The sequence below is a fragment of the Anabrus simplex genome, chromosome 11 (assembly GCF_040414725.1).
Source record: "Anabrus simplex isolate iqAnaSimp1 chromosome 11, ASM4041472v1, whole genome shotgun sequence".
NCBI lineage: Eukaryota > Metazoa > Arthropoda > Insecta > Orthoptera > Tettigoniidae > Anabrus > Anabrus simplex.
Genome location: NC_090275.1, coordinates 2,763,998 through 2,778,260, shown reverse-complemented (window position 1 = coordinate 2,778,260; position 14,263 = coordinate 2,763,998). Strand labels below are relative to the sequence as shown.

At 39.4% G+C, this 14,263-nt stretch overlaps 1 protein-coding gene across 11 annotated transcripts in view; it reads left to right on the top strand.

The window, feature by feature from the left end:
• beta-Spec (spectrin beta chain) overlaps window positions 1-14,263 on the top strand; it is a 636,597-nt gene that overhangs the window by 420,884 nt on the left and 201,450 nt on the right. For all 11 annotated transcript variants that reach the window (XM_067155517.2, XM_067155514.2, XM_067155515.2 and 8 more), the window contains one exon: window positions 2,268-2,613. In XM_067155517.2, the coding sequence (XP_067011618.1) occupies window positions 2,268-2,613 (346 nt within the window). The remainder of the gene's footprint in view (window positions 1-2,267; window positions 2,614-14,263) is intronic.

The following is a 14,263-nucleotide window of genomic DNA, read 5'->3' as shown; positions in this document are numbered from 1 at the left end:
GATTAAGAGTCCCACACGCTCTGAGATTAGTTTTCTAAATGCAAAAGATGTGAAAGCTGTTGAAATTCATCGGCAGATGAGTGAAGTGTATGGAGAACACACTATGAACAAAGGAATTGTAAGAAAATGGGTTGGAGCATTTAAAGAAGGCCATCTATCATTATTGAAGACTTGGTGCAGAAAACAGACTATGAATTAGTCATTAAGTTGCCTGTCTGAAGTTTCAAGGAGCATTCTTTAAGAAGTTGTCAGGACGCTGAGTACGTAGACAGTGCTTTGACTTTCCTTCAGCGGTACAATAATGTAGGTTGGGCAGCTTATGTTACGCCACAATCCATGGCACAAGAAAGTGAAGTGCAAGCAAACACACAGGCAGGGTGTGTTGTTGCTTGTGGATACTGGGGCGACACCTTACGTAAACTAGATTGTGCAATCCGAAACAAACTTCATGGCATTCTCAATATGGCAACTCTTTTGCTTTATGACAATGCGAGACCTCACATGGCTAATCAAACCAGACCTCCTCCCTTCATTTGGTTGGGGAGTTACCGGGCTGAGTGGCTCAGACGGTCGACCTTATGACCCCAACTTCGCAGGTTCGATCCTGGCTAAGTCCGCTGCTCAAATACGCCAGTCACGTGTTGGTAAATTTACTGGCATGTTAAAACTGCTGCGGGACACAATCCCGGCACCTTGGCGTCTCCAAAAACCGTAAAAATAGGAGTGGGACGTAAAAACAATAATATCAATGGTTGAGAACAATTTGGATAGTCCTGACTTAGTGCCTGGGGACTACCACTTGCTCCTGCACTTGAAAACGCATTTAGCAGGTCAGCGCCTCGAAGATAACCTAAAAACGACTGTGCTACAGTGGCTGGCACATCAGGCTGCAGATTTTTATGAGGATAGAATTCAGAAGCTGGTTTCACAATATAAGTGCCGTAATATGGTTGGAACTTACGTTGAAAAGTAGTTTAAGGTACAGGCTTACATGTAAAAAATGGACCAACAATATTGGTGTTACTTTTTTTCTATATCAAAATAGTACTTCCTTAAAATACATGCCTTGTATGTATTTATGACTGGATTTTTTTTCTTATTTTTAGAAATGCAGGTTTTCATTATACCACAGTATGAAGCTGTCATATCCAAGTTTTGGATAGGCATCTCTTTTGAAGGTGATTTAATTTGCTACCAGATTAATTTAGGCCTCCTTTGTTTTATTAGTTTATTCATGTTGAAGTGAAGTAAAGTCCAATACTGGAGAACGAGGGCTCTTGCTGCTGCTATTGTTTAAGAGTTTGTGAAATATTTACCAAGTTAAAGTTTACTGGTCAAGTAACTGAAAGGAAAGAATAGTTTATTGTAATTAAATAAAAAATATTACCCATTTTCTCTTGAAATATGTCCAGAAGTTCATAGATGTGCTTACCAAAAATGAAGTTCTTGTATTTCAAAAATGGTTTTAGCAAAATATTGTCTCTTCTGGTTTTACAGCTTATAAATCTCATGTTTATCCCGTATTGGCTCAACACAACTAAGGTTAAGTTATGAGTAGGTTCCCACCTTCCAATACTTATCAATTTCTGTATAATAGGTTTATTAATTACATAATATAAACCATCTTAATCTCTAGTACATGTTTCGTTCCGATTATGGAACATCTTCAGCTAAAATTTGACAAAATGGCAAGACAATTAAAACGCATTGATGTTATTATGATAAAAAAGCTAAAAGATTATCTGCTTGACCATTATAGTTCATTGCAGAATGTCTACATATTTAAACGTGACCTCGCTCTAACCCTTCTACACTACTTGTTACTCTGTCGGTAGTGAGAATCACATAAACAACACATCAGTGTGTTTTAATTGTCTTGCCATTTTGTCAAATTTTAGCTGAAGATGTTCCATAATTGGAACGAAACATGTACTAGAGATTAAGATGGTTTATATTATGTAATTAATAAACCTATTATACAGAAATTGATAAGTATTGGAAGGTGGGAACCTACTCATAACTTAACCTTAGTTCTCCTGGTTTTTTCCAGACATTTCTTGGTCTTCTGGAAACAGTCTGTTTGAAGTATGTTCTGCGAGTCCTGTCGGGACTGTTCACTTTCCATATCGCTTGCAGAAGCTGTTGACATAAATGTCTTCATTTTTTATTTTGTGTCTCCTTGTCTTCTGCAGTGGCAACTTCATTTCTAAGTAGTATAAAATCTTACTGGCTACTTCAATTTCTCACACACTCTTTATATTTTTCAGGAACCATCTACCCAAGATGATCCACAGTACATGTTCTTGCGAGAGCGTCTGAAGGCCCTGAAGGATGGCTGGGAAGAGTTGCACCAGATGTGGGAGAACAGGCAGCAGCTCCTGTCGCAGTCACTGAACCTACAAATGTTCAACCGCGATGCCAAGCAGGCTGAAGTCCTGCTCTCGCAGCAAGAGCATGTGCTCAGCAAGGATGAGACGCCAGTGAACCTGGAGCAGGCCGAGAACCTCATCAAGCGTCACGAGGCCTTCCTCACCACGATGGAGGCTAACGACGACAAGATCAACAATGTGGTTCAGTTTGCCACTCGTCTCTGTGATGAGGGTCACTTTGCTGGTAAGCACTTCTAGTTCATCTCTCAAATACCCTGCATTTATGGGTAATACAGCCATAAAGCCAATAGTAGTGTTATAATGGCTGGGTGGAGTCTGAACTTCAAATTATCTGCTTGACCATTACAGTTCATTGCAGAATGTCTACATATTTAAACGTGACCTCGCTCTAACCCTTCTACACTACTTGTTACTCTGTCGGTAGTGAGAATCACATAAACAGCTTATTTTACATTTTTCTTTTCCTTGGGTGCATATGTGCCTGTTGTGTTTTGGCTCCTCTGATCCATAGGAAATGCTCCCTCTGATTTGGTGTCTGGGGAACAGGAATGCCCTTCCTCCTACGATGGTTTCATGTTGCTCTTGGGCATCCTCAGCCGCTCCTTGGTTCTGCGATGGCAAGAACTTTGTCTTAAGGTTGCCCAGACCAGTAGTCGTTTCCTCTGTACTCCATCTCAAATGACGTGGGTGACTAAAAATGTTACAGCATTACAAGTACTTTATACACTGAGTGGCCAAAAGTCACGGGAAGGGGTGTTCCATGAGAAAATGTGCCATGAATGACCCCTGAGCTTTGCAGCTAGCTGCTGTGTAGCTGAGCAGTCTGTCACAGCGTCGTGAAGATGGCAACACTTCAAAGTTAACATACTTTGAACGTGGGATGATCATCGGCAGACGGCGCATGGGTCATAGCATTGCGGAGATTACACATGAATTCGTGTTTCTATCAAGGGTGGATCTTCAATATCACAGAGAGAATGTTACCACCTGCGTAAACCGCCGCATGGAAAGACCACAGGTGTTTAATGAACGGAAATCACATCGCCTTTACAGAACCATACTGGGTGCTCGACGAGCTACGGTGAGTCAGATTACCGCCCAGTTGAATGTTGGTAGTCAGAAACCCTTTTCTACGAGAACTGTTAGGAGGCAAGTGCACCACATGTTTCACCACCAGACGACCATCTTGTCACTTTGCTGACACCTCAACACAGAGCCCAATGACCTGCATGGGCTCGCGAACATTGGCAATCAACCATAGAACAGTGGTGACGTGCGATAATGGTCCGATGAATAATAATTGTTAAATTAATGTCATAATGGTCCACCTTTTCAATACTATAATATGCAATATTTTTGAATAACATTACTAAACTAGGGACTAGTTTTGGCCTTGGCTGGCCATCTTCAGCCTTAATGTAATACATCTAATAACTGAAGAAATGTACAAACACACAACTGACATAAAAACAAATGTCCAAACACACAATTGACATTAAAAACCTGGGATGAACTATGTGTAAAATTTGAAAAATAAATTAGGCTCTAAATTCTTAGCGTCTGGAGTGTGCTCATCATCCAGACTCGCTCTTGCATTAATATTCATAGAATCGTTAGTTCCACCACTGCTAATCATTACAATTTCAAAATGGGAACTGATAAATGTTGATTCTGTAGTCAGATAATCACCAGATCTACTTTAGTGGTATTAGCAGTATGCAAGCCACTGGACGCCACTGTAAATAACAACCAGCTGACGCAGAACTGCTAGATGGGGTTTCCACATCAACCAACGTAAATAAAATGAAATGTTCCCGTAGTGCCTGTTAAAATCCTGCTGAAATGCTGTTTGACATTGTCAGGACGGCACATGAAGATATGGTTAAAACTGCCGCATTCTTAATTTGTGGCTGGTATAAATTCACAATTCATTGCAGTGTCCATGAAATTAACCTGAATAAATGATAGGTAAAATTAGATAAAATTAATGAACTGAAGGAGAGAGCGTGTTAGTAGCATAGGTTGTACGGGACTTACCTCTCGTTGCGGCATGTGGTGCGTGGCCTATTGTTGTGACTCATACTAACTGTTGTGAGATTCAAAGGAAAAGAAAGGGGCGGGGCAAGGGGAGAGGTCGTGGAATGGTGAGGGGGTGGAAGGGAAGGGGGGAATTAAGGTGGGGCCAAATGATGTGGAAAAATAGATGGCTGATGAGGAAAGGTGTTATGAATAGTATGAAAAACTGAATTATGACTTATTAGTTTGACATTTCTAAAAATGTGAATTAGAAGGTCAAATAGGATATTTGGCTTTTCTGAAATGTCATTAAGATTATGATTCGGGTTAAAATATTGATCACCGGGCGAGTTGGCCGTGCGGTTAGAGGCGCACAGCTGTGAGCTTGCATCCGGGAGATAATGGGTTCGAGTCCCAGTGTCAGCAGCCCTGAAGATGGTTTTCCATGGTTTCCCATTTTGACACGAGGCAAGTGCTGGGGCTGTACCTTAAGGCCACGGCCACTTCCTTCCCACTCCTAGGCCTTTCCTATCCCATCGTCGTCATCAGACCTATCTGTGTCGGTGCGACGTAAAGCCACTAGAAAAAAAAAAATCTATATGTATGAAGCAGCTTTCAGTAATTTCCACATCTTGTTTTATGTCTTTGAAGTTGTGATTATAGTCATGCATATGCTGTCCTACAGCTGAAAATTTATTTTTTATTGTAGGGCAGCATATGCATGACTATAACCACAAATTCAGACATAAGTCAAGATATAGACATTTTCAAAATCATCAACAAAGGACCCCTCCTAAACATTACTGAAAGCTGCTTCATACATATAAATATTTTAATCCGAATCATAATCTTCATGACATTTAACTCCTATGCACCCGTAAGCGGGCTGATACGCCGGCGTGCAAGGTCATATATTGGAGACTTTTGTGACATGTGTTGGCTTTTACAGGAAACATTTCTACTTGAAATCTGTTCTCAATCTTTCAGTACTGATCTGCATTTAGGGCAGTCGCCCAGGTGGCAGATTCTCTATCTGTTGTTTTCCTAGCCTTTTCTTAAATGATTGCAAAGAAATTGGAAATTTATTGAACATCTCCTTTGGTAAGTTATTCCAATCCCTAACTCCCCTTCCTATAAACGAATATTTGCGCCAATTTGTCCTCTTGAATTCCAATTTTATCTTCATATTGCGATCTTTCCTACTTTTAAAGACACCATCCAAACTTATTCGTCTACTGATTTCCTCCCACGCCATCTCTCCACTGACAGCTCGAAACATACTAGTTACAAGTAATAAAACTCACTGTAGACCGTATTGGACATCAGATATGAACATTAAAACAAGAATAATAGTTAACACCACCTTTCCAATACTTATCTTTCCTTATATTTAGGAAATAAACATTACAACAGGCGTTGTAAGATGGGACATGCTTCGCTTAACAGTCGTAAGAATCATCAGCCGAAAATAAATCTTAGCCTAAAGTTAGGTCAGGGCCCTGAACCTTGTGTCCTTAACATATATGGCACCTAAGAATCAACATTTATATTTAGAAAATGAGAATAAGCTTAAAACTAGTGTGAAAAAACATAGAATGTTAACATGGCTAAGAGAAAAAACACAATCGAGATGAGACAGAGGATAAGAACAGAAAGTACAATAGAGCTTACTTACTCTCTGCCTAGGAAAGCACACAGATACAACACACGCAGCAACGGGCATAAATTTAACAGACCCCCTTGAACGGCTAATGTCTCCGCTCAATGCTCATCCAAGAGATTTCAGTTCACGCACTTGGCATCTTATTTTTTTCCATTTTGGTCTTGAACTCCCATCAAAAATGAAGCGGCTTCAGGCGTGATCAATCCTGTTTGAAGTGTTACTACTCCATGTCTGCTACAACATAAGATTTCTCTCGCCCGTTCTCACGTATCTATACAGGAGTGGGATTTAATTATTTCTTCACTTAAAGAATATAACCATCATGTTTTGTTATATATGAACATTCTTATTAACTGACTGGCAGCCATGAGTTTGATTATTACATTGCCAGCTCTGTGTTGTACTTTCTATTCTTATCTCTGTCTCAACTCGATTGTGTTTTTTCTCTTAGCCATGTTGTAACATTCTATGTTTTTTCACACTAGTTTTAAGCCTATTCTCATTTTCTAAATATAAATGTTGATTCTTAGGGTGCCTTATATGTTAAGGACACTAGGTTCAGGGCCCTGACCTAACTTTAGGCTAAGATTTATTTTCGGCTGATGATGCTTAAGACTGTTAAGCGAAGCATGTTCCATCTTACAACGCCTGTTGTAATGTTTATTTCCTAAATATAAGGAAAGATAAGTATTGGAAAGGTGGTGTTAACTATTATTCTTGTTTTAATGTTCACATACCAGTTAGTCGAGCAGCTCGCCTCCTTTCTACCAAGTCTTCCCAGCCCAAACTTTGCAACATTTTTGTAACGCTACTCTTTTGTCGGAAATCGCCCAGAACAAATCAAGCTTCTTTTCTTTGGATTTTTTCCAGTTCCTGAATCAAGTAATCCTGGTAAGGGTCCCATACACTGGAACCATACTCAAGTTGAGGTCTCACCAGAGACAAATATGCTCTCTCCTTTATATCCTTACTACAACCCCTAAATACTCTCATAACCATGTGCAGAGATCTGTACCCTTTATTTACAATCATATTTATGTGATTACCCCAATGAAGATCTTTCCTTATATTTATACCTAGGTATTTACAATGATCCCCTAAGGGAACTTTCACCCCATCAACGCAGTAATTAAAACAGAGGACTTTTCCTATTTGTGAAACTCACAACCTGACTTTTATCCCCATTTATCATCACACCATTGCCTACTATCCATCTCACAACATTATCGAGGTCATTTTGCAGTTGCTCACAATCTTGTAACTTATTTATTACTCTGTACAGAATAACATCTGCAAAAAGCCTTATCTCTGACTCCACTTCTTTACACATATCATTGATATATATAAGAAAACATAAAGGTCCAATAATACTGCCTTGAGGAATTCCCCTCTTAATTTTTACAGGGACAGATAAAGCTTCACCTACTCTAATTCTCTGAGTTCTGTTTTCTAGAAACAGAGCCACCCATTCAGTCACTCTTTTGTCAAGTCCAATTGCACTCATTTTGGCCAGTAGTTTCCCATGATCTACCCTATCAAATGCCTTAGACAGATCAATCGCAATACAGTCCAACTGACCATCTGAATCCAGGATATCTGCTATATCTTGCTGGAATCCTACAAGTTGGGCTTCAGTGGAATAACCTTTCCTAAACCCAAACTGCCTTCTGTCAAACCAATTATTAATTTTGCAAACATGTCTTATATAATCAGAAAGAATGTTTTCCCAAACCTTACATACAATGCATGTCAAACTGACTGGCCTGTAATTTTCAGCTTTATGCCTATCACCCTTTCCTTTATATACAGGGGCTACTATTGCAACTCTCCATTCATTTGGTCAAGTTCCTTCATGCAAAGAAAAATCAAACAAGTACTTCAGATATGGTACTATATCCCAACCCACTGTCTTTAGTGTATCCCCCAAAACCTTATCAATGCCAGCTGCTTTTCTAGTTTTCAACTTTTGTATCTTACTGTAAATGTCATTGCTGTCACAGGTAAATTTTAATACTTCTTTAGTATTAGTCATCTCCTCTATCTGGACATTATCCTTGTAACCAACAATCTTTACATACAGCTGAGTGAATACTTCTGCCTTTTGAAGATCCTCGCATACACACTCCCCTTGTTCATTAATTATTCCTGGAATGTCCTTCTTGGAACCTGTTTCTGCTTTAAAGTACCTATACATACTCTTCCATTTTTCACTAAAATTAGTGATTTATGCTTGCCATCATGTTATCCTTAGCTGACTTCTTTGCTAGATTCAATTTCCTAGTAAGTTCCTTCAATTTCTCCTTACTTCCACAGCCATTTCTAACTCTCTTTCTTTCCAACCTGCACCTCCTTCTTAGTCTCTTTAGTTCCCTGTTATAATATAGTGGATCTTTACCATTCCTTACCACCTTTAAAGGTACAAACCTATTTTCACATTCCTCAACAATTGCTTTAAACCCATCCCAGAGTCTGTTTACATTTTTATTTACAGTTTTCCACCGATCATAGTTGCTTATTAAAATCTCCCTCATGCCTGTTTTATCAGCCATATGGTACTGCCTAACAGTCCTAATTTTAATCTCTTCCTTTCTTTCACATTTATTTTTAATTACCACAAAAACAGCTTCGTGATCACTAATACCATCTGTTACTTCAGTTTCTCTATAGAGCGCATCTGGTTTTACCAGCACCACATCCAGAATATTCTTCCCTCTAGTTGGTTCCATCACTTTCTGAATCAGCTGTCCTTCCCATATTAACTTATTTGCCATTTGTTGGCCATGCTTCCTGTCGTTCGCATTACCTTCCCAATTGACATTTGGTAAATTGAGATCACCCGCTACGATCACGTTCCTTTCCTTATCGTTTCCCACATAGCTGATTATCTTATCAAATAATTCTGAATAAGCATCTGCGCTACAGTTTCCTGGTCTGTACACTCCAAAGACATCTAGTTGCCTATTATCTTTAGAAATGAACCTTACCCCTAGAATTTCGTGCTTGTCATCTTTAACTTTTTCATAGCTTACAAATTCTTCTTTCACGAGAATGAATACTCCCCCTCCTACCTTTCCTCTTGGTGTCTCAGTGTCACCAGAGTGCTCTGGTATGCTTCTTTGGCAAAGAGAATTGATTAAAATATCGATCGAGAAATCTGTAATATGTTGTTGACAAGATGGCTGAGAAGGAAGTTGCTTGCTTGCACTATATGCTCAGTATTAGCAAAATTTGAAGCATACTTGATGTTTTAGGCTCTGATTTCAGCAGTGTTAGTAAGAAAGAAGTTATTAGTGGTGATCTTGTCCATGAATGAACACAAAATGTATCACCAGAGATCTTTCGCGCAGGAATATCGTACGACATGGAATGCCGAATGGACTTTCTCCCGCCCCTCAAGATCCGATTAAGACTGCCAGATTTTAACCTACATTGTTGGGCTGTAAGTTCTTATTTGGGAGATAGGTTCGAATCTCATCATTAGCTGCCTCGTGATTGGTTTCCCATTATTTCCAAATCAGGCAAATGTTAGGCTCATGTCATATAATTAAGGCCATACCACACACTAAAGAACTTCCGAGGTAAGATAAGTTAATGAAAAAAAATTTTTGAAAGGGAATTTTTGTGTGTTATATTTCTGTATTCTGTTTTTTTGTGTCACGAGCAGTAGCGTGGAATTTCTTAATAATATAAAACAGGTCCTGTAATAATACGCGCAGTCGATCACCCCTTATACTGTTTTAACCGAAGGCTTGCAACACCAAGATTGCATACTAAAAAGTTGGCGGATTCCTAGCAATGTCAGAGCAAAGGGCGGGTGGGTGCATATGGGTTAAGAGAAGCCAAATATCCTATTTGACCTTCTAATTCCCATTTTTAGAAACGTAAAACCAACAAGTCATAATTCAGTTTTTCATACTATTCACAACACCTTTCCTCAGCAGCCATCTGTTTTCCCACATCTTTCAGCCCCACCTTAATTCCCCTCTTTCCCTCCACCCCCTCTCCTTTCCCCGACCTCTCTCCTTTCCAGGACCTCTCCCCTTGCCCCACCACCTGACCCTTTTTCCTTTGAATCTCACAACAGTTAGTATGAGTCACAACAATAGGTACGCACCACATGCTGGAACGAGAGGTAAGTCTCGAATAACCTATGCCATTTGACTAACACGCTCTCTCCTTCAATTCATTACTTTTATCTACTTTTATCTACCATTTATTCAGGTTAATTTCATGAACACTGCAACGAATTGCAGATTTATACCAGCGTCAAATTAAGAATGTGCCAGTTTTGGCCATATCATCATGTGCCGTCCTGACAATGTCCAACAGCATTTCAGCAGGATTTTAACAGGCACTATGGGAACATTTCATTTTATTTACATTGGTTGATGTGGAAACCCCATCTAGCAGTTCTGCGTCAGCTGGTTGTTATTTACAGTGGCGTCCAGTGGCTTGCATACTGCTAATACCACTAAAGTAGATCTGGTGATTATCTGACTACAGAATCATTTATCAGTTCCCATTTTGAAATTGTAATGATTAGCAGTGGTGGAACTAACGATTCTATGAATATTAATGCAAGAGCGAGTCTGGATGATGAGCACACTCCAGACGCTAAGAATTTAGAGCCTAATTTGTTTTTCAAATTTTACACATAGTTCATCCCAGGTTTTTAATGTCAATTGTGTGTTTGCACATTTGTTTTTATGTCAGTTGTGTGTTCGTACATTTGTCTACTTATTAGATGTGTTTTATTAATGCTGAAGATGGCCAGCCAAGGCCAAAACTAGTCCCTAGTTTAGTAATGTAATTAAAAAAATATTGCGTATTATAGCATTGAAAAGATGGATCATTACAACATTAATTTAATAATTATTATTGTGATCACAATTCAATATTGGTCAAAACCATGAAGTTTATATCGTATGAGGTTGCGTTCAGATGGGAGATGGCTCAGTTCTGGTCTGGGAGGCATTCTCATGCTTGCAATTACGCCCCATTAGTTGAAAGGAGCGCTGACAGGTGCACATTATGTGTACATCCTTTCAGACCATCTGCATCCCTCCCTGGCTCTAGAATACCCTGATGGAAATGCTATGTTTCATCAGACAATGCACGCAGGTGGTTGGAGCACTCCAGTGAATGGATTGGCCCTCCGGATCCCCCAATCTTAATTCAATGGCACATTTATGGGATGCTGCCGATCTGTGGCAGCGCGTGACTTTTACAGTAAGGGAAGCACAAATCATAAGCTAAGAAGATATAACTCGCATTGTGTTGTGCTGTTTGAATGTTAATTCCACCCACCTCTCCTTCTTGACTAATTCTTCTATGACAAGGCTGTAGAATTCTTTTTCATTCTTTTATGACTTCAATTTTAGTAACGTCTTCTCAATCGACAGTAGATACAAGTTCAGGAGTCCCTGTGTGTTTCTGCAGTAGGTGTTGATTCTCCGGAAGTGCCAAGCACTAGCACTCGGCAACGCACATAACTTAAATGGCTCAGAAAAGGCAGAAGATGACAGTCCACTACTTTTTAAATAAAACAAAAGTTTTAGAACTTCCATCGGAGGAGTAAGCTCCGCTGAGATGGGCGAAGTCAAAATACTAACCGTAACAGAATGCTGCTTCAGGAAAACTTCTCGTGTTTTGATCAACTAACTGTAAAAATATTAATTTCTCAAGTGCTTGGAACCGAACTTCTAGGTGGGTATATGTATTGTCATATATCTCGCAATGTATTATGTCCCAGGTTTCATTTTGACATTGCCTCCTCTTTGGCAGCTTGTAGCTCTCTTGACATATGTTCCATACTCTTTCAAACTCATTTCTTTTTCCTTGAATGATACTTTTTGTTTCCTCTACTTTGGCAATACAGAAATTTACATCCAGTGCTTTCGTTTGAAGAATTTCAAAGAGGGAATCGGTTAAGCAAAATATCTCGCTGAAAACTAATAAAATGAAATTGAACTGGAATTCTGAGAGAACACTGTTAAAACCTCGCACTTCGTGGTACGTTTGACTATCCCATTGCTCTGGATTATCAAGGATATCCTTAAACAACTGAACTAATTCTTCTTTTTGTTCACGAACTGTTTCAACAAGTCTTCCCTTGTAACTCCATCATGTGGTACACACTTTAGGAAATCGTCTCTTGAATTCTTTATCTAATGCAGCAGTTCACTTCGTCGAATTAGAAAAGAGAGGCCAAGCTACTCAGTCATGAATATTTTACATTCCTTTATTTTAGAAGTTGTCTATGTAAGGACAAAGTTCAGTCTGTGAGCAAAACGCTTAAGTCGGTAAATCCAAGAAATCGCTCCTGTACTTCTCCATCAGCAGACATGAACCTAACAACAGTTGAAAGTTAGGAATGGGCAGAAATATCAGTAGTTTCATCAATAATAATTGCCACAAATGGTGACTGTGATATTTCTTTATTTCAGGCAATAACACACTGGCTACTCCGTCAAATCATGTAAAAGACCTGTGAACACTTGTTGCTTTCTGAAAATGATTTGCTAGTGTGTCGTCGTACTTGCTCAGCAGCATTATGTAATTTCCACGATTTAAGGAACTTTTATTTTCTGCATGCGCTCTGAAAAGTTCATGTGCTGCAAGATATATTATAACGTCAATCAGTCGTTGGATCACCTTTCTATTCTGTTTTCCAACTCGTTATGTTTTATTGTCTCCAGTTTATGCTGCTGATTGAGTTGCAAATCTATTCTCGTCGTTCCGAAAGTTAACAGAATTTCAGCTCGGATGTGTGTCTGTGATTGCTGATGACACTGGGATGCTTTAAGCAAGTTATTCATGTCATCGAAGCCTACACTGTTCCACACCCCCTTTTCATTTGAAAATAGAACACAAGGCCAACAGAGTTTTGCTTTTTTTCTGACAACCACATAACCGGCCTATTTTTCCATACTGTTCCGTATTAAAGTGTTGAACACAACGTTCAGTTTTAGTTTTTACACCTGGTAAATCAGGCATTGGTCTGTCACTGGAAATTATATTTCTCTTTGCTTGAAAAGCACTTAACTCTTGCCCTGGATTAAGAAAGATTCTAATACGCATACTCCCCTCCGCTCTCCTCACTCGCGCCGATAGTTACCAGGCTTTAGTGACTCAAAGCGGGGAATGAGCAGTCAATGCATTCCCTTCGAAGCGTGCAGAATCGCAGTAGTTCCTTTAATTTATATGTGTGCATGTAAATTTTGTGTAATTTTCACAAATAACACAAAGTAAATTAAATGGTACAACTCACTGAGCGATATTTCACTTCAGTTGAAAACACAAGCACAGTTAATTAAACCTTCTTCTCACAAGTTTTATCACATGCAAATACTCTCAAACGGAATGAGTAGTCGGATGCATTCCCCTAGGGCGGAGATTCCTGAGCTCAAGCAAATAATTACAAAGGGAGCAGAGTCAAGCCATGGTTGAGTCAGGCAAGCCACTTGCCTAGCGAACGGCTTTGATAGCACATCCTTGCGTAGCTCTTGGAGACAGACGTATGTTTGCAACTCTCAACTGCCCATGCATCATGGTCATGTTAAAATAGTTAATTATACGTTATGTAAAACGACACAAAATTAAAAATAAATACTGGCTGCAATAACATGCTTGAATATATATCTTTCTTTGTGTAATAATTTTTAAGGGAGTGACTCATTCCCTTCATTCCATGGAATAACCGATGTTGGTGTATGTTCCATGAACCCGCACAAACTACACAAGACCGATTGTGGGTGACAGTGCAAGATGCGAGGGGGCCAGATCCCTCCAGAACAATTCCAACTTGTAGAGTTGATACCTTGCTGTATTGCTGCAGTTTTGATGGCTCGTGGAGGAGCAACTCGTTATTAAGAGCACATTCAGAGTCTTCCCATGACTTTTGGCCACTCAATGTATGTGTTAAGTTATTTCTATATAAATGTGACCTACATTACTTTGACCATGTTACACCTGCCTACGATGAAATCAGTTGGCTGAAACTCAAACAGCGCCGTAATCTTCATGCTTTATGCCTTCTTCATCGAATACTCTCCTCATGCTCCCCTCCCTACTTGTACAGTCAATTTCACCACCTCTCATCCAATCACAGTTTCGGAACACTGTCAAAATCTGATACTCTTATCTATTCCACCTCACTGCACCACACGATACACAAACTCATTTGTTATATCTT